Genomic DNA, 23,334 nt, shown 5'->3' on the forward strand with positions numbered 1-23,334 from the left:
GAAGTCAGGATTGAAGAGAATTCCCCATTCCCAGCGAGGATACCATGTAGACATGCAATGAACTAAGCTCCAAGGTCATCAATGGTGACAATATGATCGAAGAAGTAGAGAGAGAGAGAGAGAGAGAGAAAGAAATGAGATAATTCTTTGATATATTTCTTCAATACTAAGAATACAAGAGTAATCTTTCCTTTTATACTAGTTACAATGCTTAATCTCTAAGCAACCTATTTGACAACAAACACAACTAACTTAACAGCTACACTGCCTAATCTATTGACACATGGCAGCATCTTGATCCTTGCATGAAACTCGATCCTTGTCATCCTTACATGATGTGTGTTGAAGCACATGGTGGAAATATATATATATATATATATATATAGAATAAAAAAAATCGAAGTAGTAGGGTCTACTGCTTTTTAGAACTTTAGTTGTCTTATAAGAGGACTTCAGTTGCTCTGCTTGTTTACGAGAGAAGGAAAAAAACATTTATAGTCATTGGGGCAAAAAGCAGTCATGGGAGAGGGAATGGGAATGAGAATAAGATCCTTGTGGTTTAACTTGTTATCTGTACGTTGTATTGTTTTGCTTTTACTCAGCGTCACTCACTCTGTCTCATTAATTTGTGCACACACTTGCACATTTCACTAAGTGCTCTGCATTGTTACAATTCAAGAATAGCTTTCTGATTGATAGCTCCGGTTCTGAGGAGACTTACGCGTATCCAAAGGTTGCATCTTGGACGCTAGGAGGAGGACATCAAAATCAGAGTAACTGCTGTTCGTGGGATGGTGTTGAGTGCGATGAAGAGTCTGGCCATGTCTTTGGCCTTGAACTCGGCAGCAGCTGTCACTATGGTTCTATCAACTCCAACAGCAGCCTCTTCCAACTTGTTGACTTGCAGAGAGGCTTGATCTCTTGGATAACGACTTCAATTTATCTCAAATACCATTATGATTAGTTCGTGACCTTACGAATCTAACATATCTCAACCTTTCACAGTCCTTATTTTCTGGCCAAATTCCATCTGAAATTTCAAAGCTATCAAAGTTATCCTTCCTTGATTTGTCATAAATGATAAATTTTTCGCTCGATATGGTGTCTTTATAACATTGACAAAACCCATTCTAAGAAGCCTAGTCCAAAACATGACCCACTTAAAACAACTTCATTTGGTTGGGTAGAAATATTCTCCACTTTTCCTGATAACTTTGTCAATGCATCATCCCTCGCATCTCTCAAACTTCCCCACTGTGGGTTCTATGGGGAGTTCCCTGTTGATGTTTTCCATCTACCAAACATAGAGGTTCTTTATGTTCACAAGAACTTTAAGCTAACAGGTTATTTTGCTGACTTTAACAGGAACAATTCCTTCAAGAAATTGAGTATTGGGGAAACAAGTTTCTCTGGTTCACTGCCTACGTCTATCGGAAATCTTCGTTCCTTAACTGTATTTGGCATCTATCGTTGTAATTTTGATCCCCATGTTCCATCTTCACTCAAAAACCTTACTTGGCTCTTTTACCATGACATTTCTTCATTTTATGATCCATTGTATTGGCCTGGAAAAGAAACTTTCACAACAAAATACCAATCTTTACTCTCTGATTAATCCTAGTCTTGGGTTGGAAAGTTAACTGCACTTGATCATTTGGGCCTTGAGTCTACCAACTCAATGGGAAAATTCCCATGTTTTCTTGCTAACTTGACATAACTTATGCAACTAAACTTGGGTACTAATAAACTAACTGGTCAAATCTCATATTGAGTTACAAGAAATTTGGCCCAATTGACTTATCTAGACCTTTCATTTAATAAGTTGAGGGAATTAGTTGAATTTGATCAGTTTTCGAACCTCAAAAATTTAAAGAAAATTCGATTATCGTCCAACCAACTTTCTCTGCAAATTAAACCCAATTTGAATGCTACTCTTCCAAGGTTTCAAATTATGAGGTTGGTTTCATGCAACTTAACAGAGTTTCCAGAGTTCTCAAAAAACCAGGACGAGTTGTACGACCTCAACTTTTCTAACAACAGGATTCATGGCCAAATACCAAAATGGTTCTGGAATACATCTAGAAAAACTCTGAAGAATCTGGCTCTGTCGCATAACGTCTTAACAGGTCTCGAGTCATTTGACCAAAATCCACCCATTCTTGCATGGAAAAATCTGGTGTTTTTTGCAGTAAGGTCCAACTTGTTACAAGGTTCACTGCCAATTCCACCCCAATAAATCATAACTTATGATGTTGCAAACAATGATTATAATGGTGAGATTTCGCCACTATTCTGCAGCATGAATCTACAAGTTCATGATTTGGCCGACAACAACCTAAGTGGTATGCTTCCACAATGTTTGGGGAACTCTAATGCTTTAGAAGTACTCAACTTGTCGAACAATTCTTTTGATGGAGATATTCCTCAACTATGTCCAAACAAAAATAGTTTGAGAATGGTAGATTTAAGTGACAATCATTTGCAGGGGAAGGTACCAAGATCTATGGCTCATTGCACTCGGTTGGAGTTTCTTAGTCTTGGAAATAATTAAATCAGAGACATCTTTTCGTCTTGGTTAGGGGAACTGCCAGTGTTAAAGGCTCTCATTTTGCTTTATAATGAATTTCATGGAATAATTGGGAAGCCTTCAACTAACCATGAGTTCCCAAACTTATGCATCATTTATCTATCTCACAATTGTTTTTTCGGTATGTTGCCCTCTAACTACATGGAGAACTGGAATTTCGTGAAATTTGTTAATGAAACCAATCAAACTTATTTTGAAGTATCTTCAACCAACACAACTAATGCCACTTATATCTATCAATACAAGATCACAATTCTTGCCAAATGAGCTGAGTTGAAATATTTGAAGACCCCTTATCTTCTAAGACTTATAGATCTATCAAGCAATAGATTTGAAGGAGAGATTCCAGCAGGTATCATTGGGAAACTAAGAGGCCTTCATTTGCTGAACCTCTCCAACAACACTCTCAGTGCTCTCATACCCTCATCTCTTGGGAACTTGACAGCTCTTAAATCATTGGATCTCTCTGGAAACCAGCTATCAGGAAGTATCCCCAGTAATTTGGCCAACTCAATTTCCTTGTGTATTTCAATGTATCCCATGACCATCTTTGGGGGCCTATACCACTTGGCCAGCAATTTAATATATTTTAGGAAGATTCATACCAAGGAAACTCGGGTTTGTGTGGAAAACCTCTGTCAAAGAAATGCAAGGATTCAGAGAGCTCAACATCCTCACCACCTTCGATCTTCGAAGAAGATGAAGATCCTGAAATTGCATTTAAGTTTGATTGGTACATGGTTCTTCCAAGAGTTTTTTGTGGTCTAATTGTCGGATTCGTTGCCGGAAACGCTTTTGTAGACAATAAGCATGAATGGTTTGTAGAGACATTTAGCAAGAGGAGGAGGCAGTTACTAGCCAAAAGAGGTTGGAGGGGGCAAAGGACTTAGTCCTTATTGAAATTCATGTTGCAGCTGTTGGTAGTGTTTGTTGTACTATTATGTGTGGTCTGGTTCATGCTGGTATCTTACAATAAGTGGCTTGGTTTTGACCTTTTTGGTTTGGCTTTAGAGATATTAGGTTTCACGTCTCATCCTTTTTCACTTGTATTTTTTATGTTTTCGTTTTTGGAGGGGTAAGGTTTATGTCACCATTTTTTTTTCATGTTCTTTTTCTTCTTTTCTTTGTATTATGAGGGGTAAAGTTTATGTCCCCCTTGACTAGGTGTAACTTTTTTTTTCCATTACCAATAAAATTTCACTCATACCGCTAAGGGTTTCTATTTTTTTTTTTTTTTTTTACTTGCTTGGATTTTTAGAGTCTCTTAATTCGCTTTTTTTCTTTTGGGAAATCAAAATTAACTTTTTAACAAATTTTGTTCAATACAGATTGCCTGTTTGGTTAAAGGTGAGGTCTTATCGATGGTATGGCCTTGCACAACGTCAAGGACAGAGAAAGCAAGCGAGAAAATAAAAGAGTTCTTTCTGTTTGGGCTAGAATGTCCTGCGCATAACTCTTCTTGTCTTGCCTGATAGGCAAGGTTTGCCGCTTATTTTTCTGAATCATGAGTTTGGAGTTAGTTTGAAAGGTGCCTTTGTGGGGTCTTTGGTAGGCATTTAGGCTCACAATCAAAATTAAGGGAGATCTGAGCGTACCACGGTTATCTTTGTTTAATAGATTTTTTTTTTAGTCTTTAGATAAGTTGATTACTTGCGCCACAAGTTATTTAGACTTCTTAATTCAAAATGATTGTTTACAGATAGGTTAAGTCCGTAAAAAGTTCTTTTCTATGCCTTGTAAACAAGGACTTTTTGATCATGTATCATATACCAATTTATAGGAAGATTTTGTTCATTAAGATTGTCAACTTTCTTGAAACCAACTTTAATCAGCAACAAGGTAAGTAAAAGCATATAGTTCAACACCATTAAGAATGTAAAGCCCTGAAATAAGCATTGAAAATTATCATAGGGATCAAAGAAAATACATAAAAGCCAGATCTACTACACAGAAATGTAAATAAAAGAGGCTCAGGCAAGGTTTGCTACCTTGTTGAGCACTTCTTCTTTTGTTTACAATGTAAAAACTTTCTTTAAGGGAAATGGTACTGAATGTTTACAAAGAGAATCGATACTGCACAAGAACATGTAGCAGAGCTTCTAAAAATTACAAAGGATAGCTTTGTTGCAGAAAGAATGTAAGGGAAATGACAGGAAATAATAGAGCATTTTGGGAAGTCTTGTTCTTTTGTTCAGAGAGTTAAGTGACATTTTCTCTTGCTTTTCTTGTTGTTTTTATGGACTTCTTAATCCAAGTGTTCAAGTTTTTCCTTTCTAGCACAATTTCAATGCCGCGCGATTGTCTTGGGCAAAGGGTGAATCACATTAAATCTTTCATTATTTACCAATTTTGCCATTGAAAGGGTGCCTTTCTGCTAAGGCCTTACTGCCCCTTACCTTCGGTCAACCTACGTGTAGGGTTGCTGCCTATTAGTTGCCCTACACCATCATTTTAATATTGTGGGCCGCTGCCTTCACCAAAGCAGTCACTAGCCCAAAACAAATGCTTTGCACAACTGGGCTTCCTTTGATTTAAGCCCAAGATTAATTATCAACCCAAACACTCGCTAGAGGGAAGGACACAGAAAGAGAGGGAGAGATAGCTCGCGGAGAGACAGGAAGGCCGGAAATTGAGAAAGAAGACCATGCTTGCAGAGAGTGATTGAGATTTGAAACCCATGCCTGCCTCAGCTGATTAAAAAGGTGAGAAGTCGTTTTCAAATCTTTGTACTTTGGGGTTGTGTTTACAAACTCTATTTATTTCATAGAGCTTCAAATTCGAAATTGTAATTGTGGTCAGCAAGAATTCAAAAAATACTTGAATGTGTTTGGACCCGATTTTACACCATCGGTCAAGCGATCGAGGCCGTTGAGTAAGCATGGTTCTTAATCATCGGATAAGAAATTTAGGATAATTTGCTATTGTTAAGAGATAATATTATGGCTCTTAATCATAATAATTATCTTTTAATAAATTATCTTAATTTTTTTTTTTATACAAAATAAATTATACAGATTCTTAGACACTTCACATGGCCTAACATGGATCTACAAAACGAAGATAATGGTGAATAGGAAACCTAATAAGGTTAGGTGATGGATGTCATCTTGGTATCTAGTCGGCTGCATTGGGTATATGGTTGAATGGACTCGCGTACAAAGCCACGTGGAACAATGGGAAAAGATTTTACACGTGGTGGTGATAAGGTGGCAATACAATTTGATTAGAATTATTGGGATACGTGGTCTTCATGTATGCATGGGAAACTTGCAGATGGGATAAATTTGAATTGCAAATTGGATAGGCATCTGCAACATGTGGGGGATATGGATTCTTGAGAAAAGTAAGGTGATTGTTTTGGGAAGTGAACTGTCGTTCCAATTAATTATCTTTCCAATTAATATGTTAAGATAATAATACAAATTGGAGCATGGCATTGACCATTTAACTCAGGCGAAATGATATTATCAAAGTGTTTTTATCACAATATCCGGATGTAGAAGAGTTAGAGTGGAACCGGGAAAATCTATTTCGGCAACGGAGCACTACGAATTCTATAAATACAAGGCTTTGAATGCTGAGAAAGGCCCTCTCCAATTCAACACACAACTACCCTGCGCAAACCTCTCAAACATCATGAGATTTTTTATTTTCTTTTTCCGCTGACACATCTTCAGTTTGGATAAACAACACTGTGGAGGCAACTGACGAACATCTTCAATTTGGATAAGCAGCACTGCTGCCGTAGAATCAACCGACTGATGAGCACCTTCAGTTTGGTTAACCAGCACTGTGTCGAGGCCGACTGGTTACCCATCGAAGTCTTGGTCGAGAAGGGTTTCCGAATCCTTATTGGCAGAGGTCATCTTATTAGCCTTCTCGAAGAAGTAAGGTGTTACAAGTTACGACATTCGGCACATTGAACGCTGAGTGATTTTATGATTGGATACTCACAAGTGAGTTTCGGAGTTTGGCATTCTGACAGTTGAACCACATTTACCATTAAGACATACATCTCCTTTGAGTACTTGTGTCCATATAGTCTGCTGTCGATTTAACGTGCTTATACTCTTACGAATATAATCACTGTGACCGAATCTGGTGCCGACGATTCGTGAACTTCGCAGAACTAGCAGCCTTGTCTTTAGGCTCGAGAACCCGAAGGTCGAGATTTGTTCATTCCTTAGCCGCAATTGCAAGATCAAGAAATCAGCAACGCGCTCAACGCAACATCAACAAATTGTACTCCTCGACCAAACCCAGCGGACGAGTTGGCACACCCCGTATCAACCGAAGGACGTAGTTGGCTCATTAGTTACTCGGCCTGCGCGCTACGTAGGCTTTGTAATTTTTAAGGTCAACAGAATGTCTAAGAAGTAGCCATGGATGCAGATGCATATGGCCTTTCCATGGCTGCTACTGCAAAGAATCAAATGGAAAGTTAAAAAATATTTTGTTCCTAACCCCAAGATCAAGTTTGATTGGCCAAGACTGCTTGGTCCGACGGATCCTGAGAGAATGATTCGGGGAGAGCAATCGAACATGCAAAGGTAGTGATTGAAGGTTTAAGAATTAAAGGTGTTTCAGGATTAGTGTTGTAGGCTTCTGTTGGGGCGATGAGTTCATTTCCTATGTCAAGTGTAATAACCCGTCCCGGGATTTACGGAAGAAAATGGGTATTTTGTATTTTCACTAAGTTTGGGGGATACTTTCCTTTTTAAAATTGTTTTTGAGCCTTAATTGGTGAGCCCAAGGGGCCCACCCCCTGTTTTTTTCCCGGTTCCTTTCCCTTTCCCTTTCTTTTATTTTTTCTGAAAAGTCTCTTTTCTCTCTTCTCTCTTTCTTCCTCTGTGATTTCTCCATCCCCCCTCTCGGTGCTATTTTCTCCGACAAGAACACACACACACACACCCATGCCTACACCTATAGCTCTTTTCTAACCCCGTGGTTGTGTTTTGGACGTCAAACCATGAAGAAACCACCTTGGAGACATTTCCCAGTTTTCCAGCGAGCACCGACCCTTTCGAGGAAATTTCCGGCCAAACCACGGCGATTTGGCCGGCTTGCAAGGTATCAATCTCTTCGTCTCGCTGAGTACTACAACTTTCCTTTTTGTTTCACCCAATTTCATTGAGTATTGAATAAGTTATACTCATTTGAATCTTACCCAGTTTTCGGCGGACACCCGTGGCTTTCAGGCTGTTTTCCGGCCAACTCTGGCCACGATGACGGGAACCAAGGGTATATTTCGATTCCTTACCTTCGGGGCTTCAATTTGGTATATTGAATGACATGTTTTGGTTGAGTTTTGAGCCCCATCGGAGCTTGGGAATTCTCCGGCCGAAATTCGGCCTTCTCCTTCCTTGGAATCCGGCGAACACCCAAGGCCTTTGGGCCTTTCCTGCCAAGCCCAAAACCCTGGGCAGCCCAACCCAACCTTTTTATTTATTTTTTTTGTTTTGTTAATTTAATGGCCTTTGGGCCGTTTCCTTTAAGGCCTTCGGCCCGTTAACCCTAAACCCATTAGACCAAACCTTTAGGCCCAAACCCAGATCCAACCCAAGTCCAAACCCTTTAACCAACCCGGATCCAAGCCCAAACCCGTTTGACCTGTTGACCCGGACCCGGACCCGGGCTGACCGTAACCTGGTCAACGGTCAGCGTTGACTTTGACTTTAACCGGTCAACGTTGACTTTGACCGTTGACTTTTTAGGTTTTCGTGCGGGACCCCTCCTAGGCTAATTTCAACGTCCTGAACCCGTTTCCGATGTCCGTTTTCCCAAATTCAGTCGTTTGAGTAGAGTTTGACTAAATGTACCATTTATGTGCTTAGGGGCGATTATCTGTGGCGTTTCCTTCTTCGCTAGATGGCGTGGCTTTTCGACGGCGAAATATTGTGAGTGGACCCCTTCTAAAAATGCATGTTTTGATAGTATAAATGCATACATGAAAGGCACGATTTGATGATTATGTTTTATGAAACGTTTTACGAGATAACATGCTTACTGAGGCTAGTTTGAATTATTACTATTTTTCCTATAACCTATGTTCTTATAGAATATCTGATAGATGACGATATGATATTTAGAACATGTTTAGAACACCTCTTTATAGTATAGATGATGCATGACTTTATACTATGAAGTTGATTTTCAATATATGTATGTTCATTGGTTTTGTACTTACCTAGTGGTCCTTTCCGCTACAGGACGTAGGGATAGATCCGGTCCGTCCCGGGCGACGGTTTAGTGTTGGCATAGGGCCTGGAATGTGTTTTCCTCTGACTGTTTTCTCAGAGATGGGGAGCCGGCATGGGGCCTGAAGTGTATTTTCCTCTGACTGTCGGCTCAGAGACGGGAAGCCGACATGGGCCCTGAAGGGTTATTGGACATTCACTAGTGTTTATTATTTATGCGAATTATGATTTGAGACATTGCACGACATGCTAGGTTTCGGAAAACCTATGTTTATCATTATATTTGTGTTTTCATAAAACCTGGGGGTTAGTACGTTGATAACTGTTTTATTTTATATATATATATATATATATCAACTTGGTCCACTCATGTTTGTTTTGCGCCCCCTTCAGTACTTAGAATCGAGGCATACAATCCTGACGTCCAGGCATTTCCGCATCGGCATCTTCGAGTCCTCTTGGTGTAGGACCCACTCCTTTGTTTCATTCAATGTTTTATTATTTTCTTTTAGTGCTCTAGATTAGTGGTGTGCTCTGAACACGGTCTTTATTTGAATATTAATTATTCTTTTACATTTATAAGCCTTATATATCCCTTGTTTTCAGCATTTGCACTCAATAAATGGCTTTCGTCACCCTCGGGTGTCGACCAGCACGTGCCTATCCTGGTATTAGGGGAATATCAGGGTCGGGGCGTGTCATCAAGGACCATTGTTTTTTGTTGGGATTCCTCTGTTTGGTTGCAAAAAGTTGATGTTAGTTTTTCGCTGAATGTCTTATTGCTCTCTTTACATCAATCGATTAATGGATAATAATCTATCTTCTAAGTTTCTTAAACATTGCCTCGGATATTTACATTTGCATCCACGTTTAATGTGGTTATATGGGATACATTGGCTCCACCTACAACCTCACGAGCCTCTATTCTCTCTCTCTCTCTCTCTCTCTCTCTCTCTCTCTCTCTCTGTCATATGCCCGCTATAGTTATTAACTTTCTTGCTTACAACTAAATTGTCAAATGCTCTGAAATCATACTATATTACAGAGCCTTAAACTCCATAGATCAAAATTCCAACATCAGAAAAAAAAAAAAAAAAAAAAATCATACGTAAAGATGGAGGGAGGCGAAGAGAGGACAGATGGGGGTTTGGGGCACAAAAGGGATCTTTATATTTCCGCAAAAATACTTTGTGCTTTTTAGCTATAGATTATGAGTTTTCATGAATGTATAAGCTTTAGTATAGCTGTTATAGGTGGAGTTTTCGACTTACAAATTCGTCTCATCTTCTTGATATATGTTTTATTTTTCTAACTATTAGTTTTTGGTCTTTTGCAAGCTCTTACCTATTACGGAATCTTTATTGTTTGGATAGGTTTGTGTTCCTCATTCTTTGTATATACTTTTTTTCTCTCTCTTTTTACGAGGAGTAAAGTGATTTGGTATAGCCTTACCCTACTGTAATTTTGCATCTCTTTAGGAAATCATTCTTAACTTCAATAATGATTTTGGTATATGCCTTACCCTATGTAACTTTTCATACACGCTGCATACACTTAACTTTTTTGATATGCACACGCACACGCACACTGCATACGCATACAATATACACTCACACACATCACATACACTTGTCCACACAGGGTACACACACTTACCTACACTTACACATTTTATATACATACACAGTACATACACATGCAGTGTGACACAAACACTGTCATGCACTTATACACACACAACACATACAACATATACTCACACGCTTATACCTTTTTTTATCGCTTGGAAGATATTGTTGTTTTTCCTCGGCAATACAATATACACTCACACACTTATGCAGCACATACGCTCACACACACAGTACACACATTGTTGTTTTTCCTTATTTGATTATTGGGATGCCAAACTTTAAGAATTTGTGTTTAATTTGATTCTTTGGTATACTCAGTTAATCAGCTAAGAATTGGTTTACATTTAGATAATATATATATATATATATATATATATATGATTTTGGACTCTAGTTTTTCTCTTAACTGAATTTGTTTTGATTCAATGGATTAGTGAGTTAAAACTACAAGTGGGTTTCTTTTGGTTTTTGGGCTGTTCTTAACTTTTTGTTTCCTGATTGAATTTGTTTTGATTCAATTGGGTTGGTGAGCTAAATTGCAAGGGGGGTTTGTTTTGGTTTCCGAATGGCTCTTATGGGTTGTGTATGAGACTGGAGGATTTGAACTAAACCACGCAATGGACATTCATAATATGTGCAATTAGGTATTACATATATAAATTGCATATGTGCTTAATGGTTTGCATTGCTTGCTGTTTTTGCTTAATGGTTTGAATCTGTGCTTAGGTTGGTTTAAAACCCAGCTTGTGTGAGTTTATCGGTTTAATTGGGGGAATGAAAAAATAAAGTTGGCCTTTCATTGAAGATGCTCAAGCAATTGGAGTTTGTTTTATTAGAAAGATGGTTAAACGTTCTGTTTTATTGGGAACATGCACACATAGAGTTCATCTAAAGGAAGGTTTTGGTTCTGAAATCATACTATAGATGAACTCTATAGTATGATTGCATATCCAATGGATGAAATTTAAATTTAACGTCAAAATAATAAAATAAAAAATTGAAGACGATCAACTTTAAAAAATTATTTTCCAATCCCATCCTCAGGACAAGACAAATACTTTTAGCTTATACGAACTATCATTTATATTTTCAATTAGTGTTTAAATTTTTAGTTTATGTTATGAATTATCATCTATATTGAAGTTTTGGTTGGTTGAGTGGTTGATTGGTGTGATTTGTTCGGTTATAAATTTTTTGTCGAAATTTAAATTTTTTATGTTAAAATATTTGTAAAATTAAATTAAGATAACATAACTCAAGGTTACAAAAAATCTTTTCCCAAAAAAAATAGGGTTAAAGCAATTCCACAATTGTTAATATATTTTAAGTCATGAAATTTAGGTCTTAAGGGTTGAGTAACATTCACTGTTCTTAGACTTAAATTTTGTCTTTTAGTAAACTAAAATATTTGAGTTTGGGGCCTCTCAGTACTATGGTCTGATATTTCTCTTCCCTTGAAAGTGAGAGGTCTTCGAATCTCGTGGATGGTGAATTCGATACCAAATTAGGTTGCTCATTATGTGGCATAGCCGAACTCTCCATCTCCTAGAATAAAATATCGATGTACTAAAAAAAAAAATTGAATTTGGGACCAAAAACTGAAGTTGGTCTTATGGAGAATTTACACGTGAAAAGCCGTAATAAATTATCTATACTAAAGCTCAATAAGGAAAATAAACGCAGTTTCTAAGTACAGTGAAGGGACAAAAGAGCCCCTGTTTCATTATCATTTTTCAGTGCTATTTTTTTTAGCTTAAGATGGCCAAAAAGGCATGCCTCTTCAATTTTTCGAGAAATTTGGTACACTATATATTATTATATAAACGGTGAAAATTTTTATTTTTTATATTATTAATTTTTTAATACAAAAATCTTACTATTTATATAGAAATACATGATATATCATCTCGTGCTCCGAACATATTAAAAAATCTTTCCAATTTGTAAACCCACTGTTTCTCTAGATACTTCCTAGTTCCCACATCGTTTTTCTCACCGCTAAAACGCTCACCGCGCTGCTTGCCTCTACTCTCCCTGTCTTCCTCTTCGCCTCATTTGCTAAAATCTCTTCGATTCTACCAACCGCCACAACCGTTCAGACTTTCCCAAAGGTAAATTCTTTTCTCTTCCTTACAAAATTTGATATTGATTTTGAAAATAGTGAAAACCCCATAAAACAAACTGACTTTCTCAACCGAAGATTATGATATATGTTTCTAAGTGGTTTGCCTTTGGAAAGTAAATGGTTTCGCATTTGATTATTTAGGATAATTACATGCGTGAGGATTATTAAATGATATATTTGATATATAGGTCTAATTTTAAGGTAGGAGCCTTTAGATTACAACTCACTTTATGGTTTTGCATTAGAAGACAATCTGTACTCAACTTCTTAGGCAAGTCTGGAGGAAATCTGCTCTTAGTTGATGCTCTGTCTCCGTCTTTTTTGCCTGCTTTAATATGCTTTCTTATGATCTCTGACTTTTTAAAGTTTTTATTTTTGTTTTATTAATTTGATTAGGAAGATTTTCAGAGAATAGCTTCAATTGAATTGGGTTTTGTTCAATTTATTCTTATTAGTTTCATTCCAATTCAATGATTTTGTGTAGCGCTGAGTTTTCTGTTGGAGAATAAATTTTCTTCATAGTTCATTCAATTTTGTTTTATTTTCTGATTTGGTTTTTGAAATTGAGACTCCTAGCATTGCCGTCATCAAAAATTTTTTATTGATTCCAATTGATAAATGTTACCAGGATGGGAAAGGGATCGCTAATTTGAAATCAGCTCTTCAGGTATGCATTCATTCCAGATTTAAAACATCACTTCTGTTTAGTATGTTGTTTATCATTTTTTATCATAACACCGTCATGCGGTGTTACTGTCAGTCCTTGTAGTTGTTAAAATTTGCTTTTCTGAGTTGTATATAGAACTCTTAACGTAGAATTAGTTAAATACAGGTGCAGAATGAACGACTAATCAATGTGGGAAACTTTTGGAAATGTATATAACTGTAACTTAGAAATCTCCCATTTGGATTGCACTTATGCTTTGAATGCAAAGTAAATAATATGTAATGTAACTTCAAGAGTTATTTTAGAAATGAACGGGTTGATTTGTGAATTTATGGAATTTTCAGAAGTATCTATTATGTGTATAGTGATATATGTGTACTTGTTATTCAAACTCTCTCTTTATTAGGGAAATGATTCATATTTGCTATAAACTACGAATTTAAAACCCACCGCAGAGCACGACACTTTTGCTAGTTTTGACCTAGAAGCAAATGGAAACAGGAAACGTAATTCCAACTACTTAGTTGATAACACTGAATTTGATCAAGTAGAAATATTATACAAAGCAAACTTATAGAACCCCATTATTGTAATATAACATAACAACATATGCTGAAGCACCAGAAATCATAAAAAACATGACATTGGCCTTGAAGGCCCAAACATTTCTCTAGCCGGTAGACACATCAAGCTAAGTTCGGTGTCCCCTCGTCGCCCTTGCGGTTGTTGGCTTTCTCCTCCTGCTGAATGTCTCCACAAACCATTCATGCTTCTTGTCTGCCAATGTGTTTCCAGCAACCACTCCCACTATTAGTCCGCTAATAACTCCCGGCAAGACTACATACCAGTCAAACTCAAATGGAAACCCAGCCTCTTCAAAGCTTGATCGTGGCAGTCGCCTCGAGCTCTCAGAAGCCTCGCATTTCTTGGACAAAAGCTCTCCACACAGACCTGAGTTTCCTTGGTATGAATCTTCTAGGAATGTACCAAATTGTTTGCCAAGTGGTATAGGCCCCCAAAGATGGTTATACGACACGTTGAAGTACGCAAGGAAAGTGAGTTGTGCCAAACAACCAGGGATCATTCCTGAGAGCTTGTTTTGAGAGAGATCCAACGATTCAAGAGCAATCAAGTTCCCTAGAGATGAGGGGATTTGACCAGAGAGAGTGTTGTTGGAGAGGTTTAGCACATGAAGTGCTGCTAGACTCCCAATGATACTTGCTGGAATCTCTCCTTCAAATCTATTACTTGAGAAATCTATGAGTCTCAGATCATATGGGGTCTGATGATATGTCAACTCAACACCTTTTACAGGAATTATCATCTCATATGAAAATTGAAAGTAATATCCATATTTATTTATGCTGGCGTTCGATGAGACTGTAAAGTACTGGCTTCCCTTGTTCGTGACAACATATTTCATGAAATTCCAGTTCTCCATGTACTTAGAAGGCAACATACCTGAAAACTGGTTGTTGGATAAATCAATGATGCACAAGTTTGGGAACTCATGATTAGTTGGAGGCTTCCCAATTATCCCATGAAATGCATTCGACCCCAAAATGAGACCCCTCAATACTGGAAGTACCCCTAACCAAGAAGGGAAGATGTCACTGATTTGATTGTTGCCAATGTGAAGAAACTCTAACTGAATGCAATCGGCCATTGATCTTGGTAGCATCCCCTGTAACCGATTGTAACCCAACCCAACAAATTTCAAACTATTTTTGTTAGCACAAAATGGAGGAATATGGCCGTGGAAAGAATTAAACATCAAACGCAATATTTCCAAGCTACTGGACTTCCCCAAACACTGTGGAAGCATACCACTCAGGTTGTTGTTGGCCAAATTAAGATCTTGAAGATAATTCAAGTTGCAGAACAATGGCGAAACCTTTCCACTATAACTATTGTTGCGGACAATGTAAGACGTGATATATTGTGGTGGAATTGGCAATGACCCTTGTAACCGATTATTCCAAATTTCAAAAATCTGTAGATTTTTCCATGGAAGAGTGACTGGATTCTCCTCAAAGCCTGTTAAGGAGTTAGAGCTGAGGTCGAGATTGACCAAAGTTTCTCTAGTTGCATTCCAGAGCCATTTTGGTATTTGGCCATGAATGTTGTTACGAGAAAGGTATAGGGCTCCCAATTCGTATTGATCTTTCAAAAATTCTGGAAACTCTGTCAAGTTGCATTCACACAACCTTAGAAATTCGAACTTTGGAAGAGTAGCACTCGAACCAGATTTGACACGCACGGATAACCTGTTGGCCGCTAAACCAAGTACCTTCAACTTTTTGAGGTTGGAAAACTCATCAAACTCAACTAATCCACTCAAATTATTACCGGAAAGGCTAAGAAGTTCAAGATTTCTGAGGTGGAAAAACGACTTAGGAAATTCTCCTTGCAAATTGTTGGAGGTAAGGTCCAGATGTTCAAGATTTCTGAGGTGGAAAAGCGACTTAGGGATTTCACCAGTTAATGAATTGGTAGACAAATATAGGAACACAAGTTGGGTCAGGTTAGCCACAAAATGTGGGAAATTCCCCTGTAAGTTAATATCCGAAAGATCCAAGTAGTTGAGCTTGGTTAATTTTTCAAAACAAGACAAGGAATCAGGAACTAAGAATGGGCCTACAGACACGTTATAAAATGAATGCATCCCAAGGAAGCTGAGCTGGGTAAGGTTTCTGAATGAAGATGGAACATGGGAATCAAAACTACAGGTTGAGATATCAAAGTAATTCAAGGAATGAAGGTTTCCGATAGAACTAGGAAGTTCACCAGAGAAATTTGTCTCTGAAACATCCAATATTTTGAGGGAATTGGTCCTGTTAAATTTAGGAAAATAACCATTTAGGTCTATGTTAAACTGCAATCTAAGCTCCTCTAGGTTTGGTAGGTGGAAAATGCCTATTGGGAATTCCCCATACAACCCACAGTAGCTTAGATTGAGAGATGTGAGAGAAGATACATTGACCAAGATATCAGGCACAGTGGAGTATATGCCTACATCACTAAGATGAAGTTGTTTTATGCTGGTCAAGTTTTGGACTAGGATTCTCATGTTGGACTTCCTAAGCTCCAAACCATTATTGTGAGACAGATCAAGGGTAGACAGTTTGGATAGCTTTGAAATTTCGGATGGAATTTGGCCAGAAAATGCAGACAGTGAAAGGTTGAGATAGGATAGACTCGAAAGGTCATGGCCTAATCTCGATGGTACTTCAGAGGAATTGAAGTCGTTATCTGAGAGGTCAAGCATCTGCAAGTGAACAAGTCGGAAGATGGTGCTGTTGGAATTGATAGAACCATAGAGACAGCTGCTCTTGAGGTCAAGGCCAATGACACGGCCAGACTCCGCATGGCACTCAACACCATCCCACGAACAACAGTTACTCTGATTCTGATCTCCTTCTCGAGCCCAAGATGCTACCTTCGGATAAGCAAAAGGAGATCCAGAAGCTGACTTGTCTATCGTAAAGCTTTCCTTGAATTGTGACAAGAAGGAGTGCTCGTCAGCATGGCAAAGTGTCCGTGTCTGAGTCTGCATAAATGAAAAACAGTGAGTAGCATTAAGTAATAGAAAAAGAAGACAATAGAAACAGGTAAACTTGGACAACCAAGATTCCATTTTCATGGTAGTGTGTTTTTCTGGTTATAGGAAATATTGTTTTATGGCTCTCGGATAATTAAGAGTGGAGAAGTTAACTCCTTTTATAGACACAACTCAAGCAAAGCATAAATAAAAAAAAGTATGAGTCGATCGATGAGTGGGTGGTGAATTGATGTCTCGATCAATTGAAGACTTGAAGTCATTCATAGTTTGCATGTAATAATTGCAAACTCAATCGTTTAGTTTTATCTATACGCTCGTTTGATCTTAAAAAATGCAAACGTAATACTTTGAGTAGATAAAATCAGGTGATCGCCATCACTTGAAGACTTGAAGTCAAGTCGTCGTTTGCATTTGTGACTCATCTCAACGCTTATTTATCTTTTTAATACATGTTCTAATTCTGTGTACATATACTCCTTAACTCAATTTATTTATCGTTACACTTATTTATCTAATGTTAATTACTTGAGTTGAAGTTCGTCCATGTAGTAGGATTTACTATGTATACACACAATTTATTCATAGTACGTGAATATTAATTAATTTCTCGAGCTTTGCACACATAACAATCAATTAGTTGTCACTCCTACTAATAAAAATGTCACTGAGGCTACTATCTCTTTCACCAACATAGTAGCTTTTGTTCCATTAATCTTGGGCATGAGGTCTCGTGAACCAGATTATAAGCCACTGATCATCAACATAAACGTTCTTGTAAAGCTAACCATGCATTCAAAGTGACAGGCCGACGAATCGATGGAAGTCTTTCGAAGCTAGCTAATATCCTATTCAGCACTTGCACAAATTTTTGGGTGCGCACAATATTAATTTTATATTGCAGGATGTAACATGATTAATTTTATAAAAAACTAGATTTTAATCCTTAAATAAGATAAAGTGTAAAAAAATATCTTATACAAGATTAAAATTTGATTTTAGTCCTTAGATTTTATTTAATGTCAGCATATGTATTTAATGTTTCTCTATTTTATTTATAATTTTTAATTCTCATTATGGAGATATTATTAAGTAGTACCGTACTACCATATCAGCACATGATACTTCTACTTAAAAGTTGACACATGTACAATTGTTATGCAGCTGGAATTAAAGCTTATTTTAACATAAAAAATGAAATTTAAAAAATAAATAAAAACTTGAAGAAAATAAAATACCCATAACCACATCCATCCCTACGTATTCCCAGTGCAGTTCTCAGAACTCCACCCCTTGCTCTGAGGCTGCCGCCCCTTTTGATCTCTTCCCCAGACTTCAACAAGTTCTTTACCCGATGAATTAGAATTACAAATAACCATTAGTTTAGATAGGTAATTAGAAAAAAGGGTCATGCCCTTCCAATTCATCGCCAGATTGCGAAATGCAGCACCAAAATCCACAAAATCATCAATAGGGTTCTCATCGATTGAAAGTTATCATTATTCCCTTCGATCCTGATATTTGATAGAGATTTGCAGAGAGAGAAAGAGGTCGAAGAAGAAAGGGAAAGTTGACAACGGCAGCGATGGCTGCAGAATTATTTTCATTTTTCTTTTTTTTTTTTGAAATTTTTATTTTGTAAGTATAAAATAAATATTTATTCCAACCGTAAATAAGTTTTATACATGACAAATTTTGAGTGGAAGTATCACAACTGACGTGGTGATACAATACCACTCTATAATTTCTCCTCATTATTGTAATTATCTTATATAAGAAAATATTTTCGTAGTACTTATGTTTTTCTATATTTTTTTATGTGCCACTAATTCATTACAATATATTTAGGTATGAACATTTCGGTACATTTATATTTTTCCACATTTTCTTATGTACCACTAATTCATTACAATATATTTAGGTATACAAGGTTAGTATAATAATAGTATGTTTAGGTACGGTCATTTTGGTACACTGGTTTAGTATAATATATTTAGGTAGCAACATTTCGGTACACTAGTTTAGCATCATATATTTATGTACGAAATTTTTCGGTACGCTGTGTTGATCACTTGAGTAACAAGTTCTCGCAACATGAACTAATAAATAAATCATGCACTCCAAAAATAACTTGCATAACTAAATCCTAATTAGGGTTTTGGGATCAAAGAGAACAATGGAAGACGTTCGCAAACCTAAAGGCTAAAAGTTATTCAATTTGGAGATTTTTTAACCATTCATATACATAAAACAAATAAACAGTTCATTATGAAGATGTTACTTGTTACTATAAACATTGATTGGCTTGTCATGAATGAATGACTAAAAGATCTCTGAATTGAAGGATTTTTGCAGATATGATTATGATAAAGAGAATAAACAGTTTCGATATGATGTTCGTACAGTGAAGATACGTTAATCGTAAATGAGGGGACAAGCATTATCCAAAAAGGTGTGTGATAATACTTGTACTCCTTGGGAGATGAGCTCATTCTCCCACTTACAAATAGGAGTGTGCTATCCACACATCCATTTTACTTCTCACACACCCTTGATAATTTATGTCCGTTGATCTTTTTCAATTCATCTGATCCGACGGTTGAAAATTAAAAAGGTGTGTGAGAAGTAAAATGGGATGTGTGGATATCACACCCTACAAATAAAGCATCTTAACCGTAGAAATTTCATAATCAAAATCGTTCAATTTCTTAATCTTCATTTGAAAATCATGCCTATAAATATCATTCGAATTAGATATTATTTATTCATCTAAATGTAACAAATAAATCAACATTTTATCATATATATGTTAGTTGGTACTTACACTGTTAATTTATTTGATACATTTGGATCTAAACGACCTCTGATTCAAATGATTTTCTTGTGGAGATGATTTTAAAATAAAGATTAAAAAATTGAAATGTTCCATTTATAAAATTTATACTGTAAAAATTCACTATTTGTAAGTGAAGAAATAAGCTCATTCCAAAAAGCAAGCACAAGTATTATTCTTCACAAAACATATGTAAAAAAAATATGGGGATGAGTGATGAGTCATTGAGTGGTGACAAAAAAGAAATGAAAAAGAAAACCAAACAAGGAGACGATGAAGTCAATAAAATGCCGATCTCGATCACTCGAAGACTTGGAAGTCATATGAGTCGTTTGCAGGTAAACATCTCTAGCTAACCTACAAGTCTACCATTAATGTTGTTGCTAGTTATTGGCATTGGGTATCAGGCAATTGTCTCAGTTGAAGTCAAGCTATTAAGGCCAAATTTGCCTTGTCCCACATGATAAGGCATTGCTAATTAGTAATTACCATTCATGTTCTTATCATGATAAATACTAAAAATGACATTAAGAAAAAATAGAAATTGCATTTATAATTCAGTAATACAAAAGACCAACACAAGGGTTACATCAATAGCATCTTAAAAATCTTGAGTTCCTCCGGCCATAGTAACAAATGGGCAACACAAGGGTTGCATCAATAGCATTGAAACCCGAAATTACGTACTCCTTTGATGAACAACAATTACTCGTCCCATCTCCTTCTTGCATCCAAGACGCAACTTTTGAATTGAAGAAAGTTAAGGTTCCACCATATGATAAAACTAATTAACAATATGAGAAGTGGTCAAATTTTTTTAAGCCCTTGCAAGGTTTTCTTTCATCAATGCAGAACTCTTTTATCTTCACATTCTCATACGCCCCTTCACGTGTGGCAAATATTCAAGCCAAACACGTGGCCAACAAGAATTGGGTGATGTGAAGCACGTGTGGCTATTGGGCCAACCTGCTCTGATACCATGAAGAAAGTTGAGGTTCCATCATAAAACTAATTGGCAGTATGGGGAGTAGCCCAACCTTTTATAGCCCTTGCAAGGTTTCTCTTTCACCAATACGGGACTCTTTTACCTTCATATTCTCACTTAGATAAGCAAAAGGATCTAGAGAAGTAGACTTGTTAATCGCAAACCATTCCTTGGATTGCAACATATCGCATATTGTACATCTGTATAATTGAATCAGTCGAGTTAGCTAGTGGGTTTAATTCCATGTTTATCACGCTAGCATCTATCTGAGTAAACAAATTTAATTTTGAGATATGATACAAACGTCCCTAATTTGTCTATAATATTTTTACAGACACTAAGCCATCTATAAAGTTCGGAAGAAAAAAAAGGTTACATTATGCATGTCTAATTTCAATCATACATGTAGTGCTTACATATGTACATGTGTTATATATTACAAACACATGTTATACTAAATTTATTAAAAATCGTTCAACTTGTTTTAATATCATGAAGAAAGTTGGAGTTCCACCATAAAACCAATTGGCAATATGGGGAGTTGCTCAACCTCTTATAAACTTATGCAAGGTGCTTCCTTCCATCAATGTGGGACTCTTTCTCAACAATTATCATCTCAACAAAATGTTAAATAACCGGATGTGGATCTTCTTTCTATAATATTTTGTGCTCAATATGCATCAGTGTGTCCCTCCACAAGAAAACGATTATGTTTCGTGAACATAAACCCTTGCATTTGGAGTTGCCCTCAAGTGTCGAAGAATTCAAATTAGGACATTTATCTGATCTTCACTAGGAGCATGCTCAACATGCTCACCACACATTTCATGTGCAATGTCAGGTCATGTGTGTGACAAAGTAAATTAACTACCCTCCAACTTATAGTACCGCTCTTTGTTTGTTGGAACGTGATCGGGATATTCTCCTTTATGTTTATTAATCTACAGAATTGGAACATTTGCAGGCTTGCAATCGAGGATTTTAGTTTTTATTTTACAAGTCTACTGGATATTTCCTTTGTAATAGAAATAGACCCTGCTTAGATCGAGCCACACCTTCCTCATACATATCTTAAATTTAATGAAAATTTTAGTTTCTGATTATAATAAAAGCTGGAAATGCTTGTGTTTTGTCATAAAGAAACCTACTTGTCTTCCCACTTACTATTAACATATCTTCACTTTACAAACATCATAATCCGACACCGTTTATTCTCTTTATTATCATCTAAAAATCATATATACAAAACATCATTCAATTCGAAGATCTTTTAACAATTCATATGCATAAAATAAATAATAAATAGTTCATTATGAGGATGTTACTTGTTACCAAAATCGTTAATTGGTTTGCCATGAATGAATGATTAAAAGATCTCTGAATTGAAGGACTTTTTGCATATATGATTATGATAAAGAGAAAGAATGGTTCCGATTATGATGTTCGTACGGTGAAGACGTGAAGATACGTTAATCGTAAATGAGGGACAAGTAAGTTCTTCCATGGGTCGAACACAAATATTATCCAAAATGTTGGAATTTTGTTGAGTATTTCAAAATACAAATTCATTGCAACCGTTTCTTTTCCTCCCATTCACTATGCCATATTATTGTTTTTTATTTGATATTATTGCATGGTCGTTTCATCACTCACTTATAGTCTTATTTCTAGCTAGCCAACTCATTTCATTCATATTATAATTGAGAGTTAAATGAGCGAGTTATACATTGTGAAGTGCCATCTTGATGTACCCATTAATTGGGTAATTATATAGTCTAACGTTTTAGACCATTTTGTTTTCATATAAATATATTCTCATCACTCTTCAAAGTGACATCCTTTGAGTTGTTTACTCGATCTAAGTATTGCGTGTGTATGCTTACAAAGATCATAGGTTGTTGTATGATGGAGGGTAGGGTGCTATAACCTGTTACACCAAGACATTGTCTTAGATGGGCAAAATCAAGTTAATCAACTCTTAAGGACAGTGAATTTACATGCCTCAACCTAAAATCTTGTTCTAATTAGTGATCGATGAAGAGAGTTCTCTACCTACAAGAGATAAGTATTTTATCATATTTGGTTTGTTATATTTGATAAATTGTGGTGATACAATTGTGATATACTAATATTAATTTTATGTGATTTGTTGTAAGAGAAGTAGCATCCGAATCGCCAATATTTCCATCACAAAAAACTTTATGGCAACACTTATGTCCCCCACTTGAGAGATAGCTCATTCTCCCACTTACAAATAAAGTATCTTTCACTGCAAAAATTTCATAATCAGAATCGTTCAATTTCTTAATCTTCATTTGAAATTTTTTTGTGGAGATGTTTTGTAAATGAAGATTAAGAAATTGAAAGATTCCAATTATAATATTTATCTATTTGTAAGTGGGAAAATAATCTCATCCCAAAAAGAGAACACAAGTATTATTCTTCACAAAACAAACCCAGAAAAATATGGGGATGGGTGATGAGTCATTGAGTGGTGACAAAAAAGAAATGAAAAAGAAAACCAAATAAGGAGACGATGAAGCCAATAAAATGCCGATCTCGATCACTTGAAAACTTAGAAGTCATATGAGTCGTTTGCAAGTAAACATCTCTAGCTAGCCTACAAGAGTCTACCATTAGCTAGTCTACAAGAGTTTACCATTAGTTAGACGACAAGTAAACATCTCTAGTTGCTGTTACTTGTTGGCGTCGCGTATCAGCCAATTGTTCTCAGTTGAAGTCAAGCTATT

General features: G+C 36.5%; 1 protein-coding gene and 1 pseudogene across 1 annotated transcript; one reads left to right on the forward strand and one right to left on the reverse strand.

The window, feature by feature from the left end:
* Positions 1 to 519: 519 nt before the first annotated feature.
* On the forward strand, positions 520 to 3,477 carry LOC137740459 (receptor-like protein 7; annotated as a pseudogene).
* A 10,231-nt stretch (positions 3,478 to 13,708) lies between these two features.
* On the reverse strand, positions 13,709 to 16,984 carry LOC137741102 (receptor-like protein 6). The gene has a single exon (XM_068480908.1). The coding sequence runs from the start codon at positions 16,848 to 16,850 to the stop codon at positions 13,899 to 13,901; it is 2,952 nt and encodes a 983-aa protein (XP_068337009.1). The 5' UTR covers positions 16,851 to 16,984; the 3' UTR covers positions 13,709 to 13,898.
* Positions 16,985 to 23,334: the final 6,350 nt, after the last annotated feature.

The sequence above is a fragment of the Pyrus communis genome, chromosome 7, assembly GCF_963583255.1.
Source record: "Pyrus communis chromosome 7, drPyrComm1.1, whole genome shotgun sequence".
Taxonomy (NCBI): Eukaryota; Viridiplantae; Streptophyta; class Magnoliopsida; order Rosales; family Rosaceae; genus Pyrus; species Pyrus communis.

Coding starts and splice junctions, on each gene's coding strand:
- LOC137741102 (XM_068480908.1), bottom strand. CDS start 16,850: ATGAAAATGGAATCTTGGTTGTCCAAGTTTACCTGTTTCTATTGTCTT.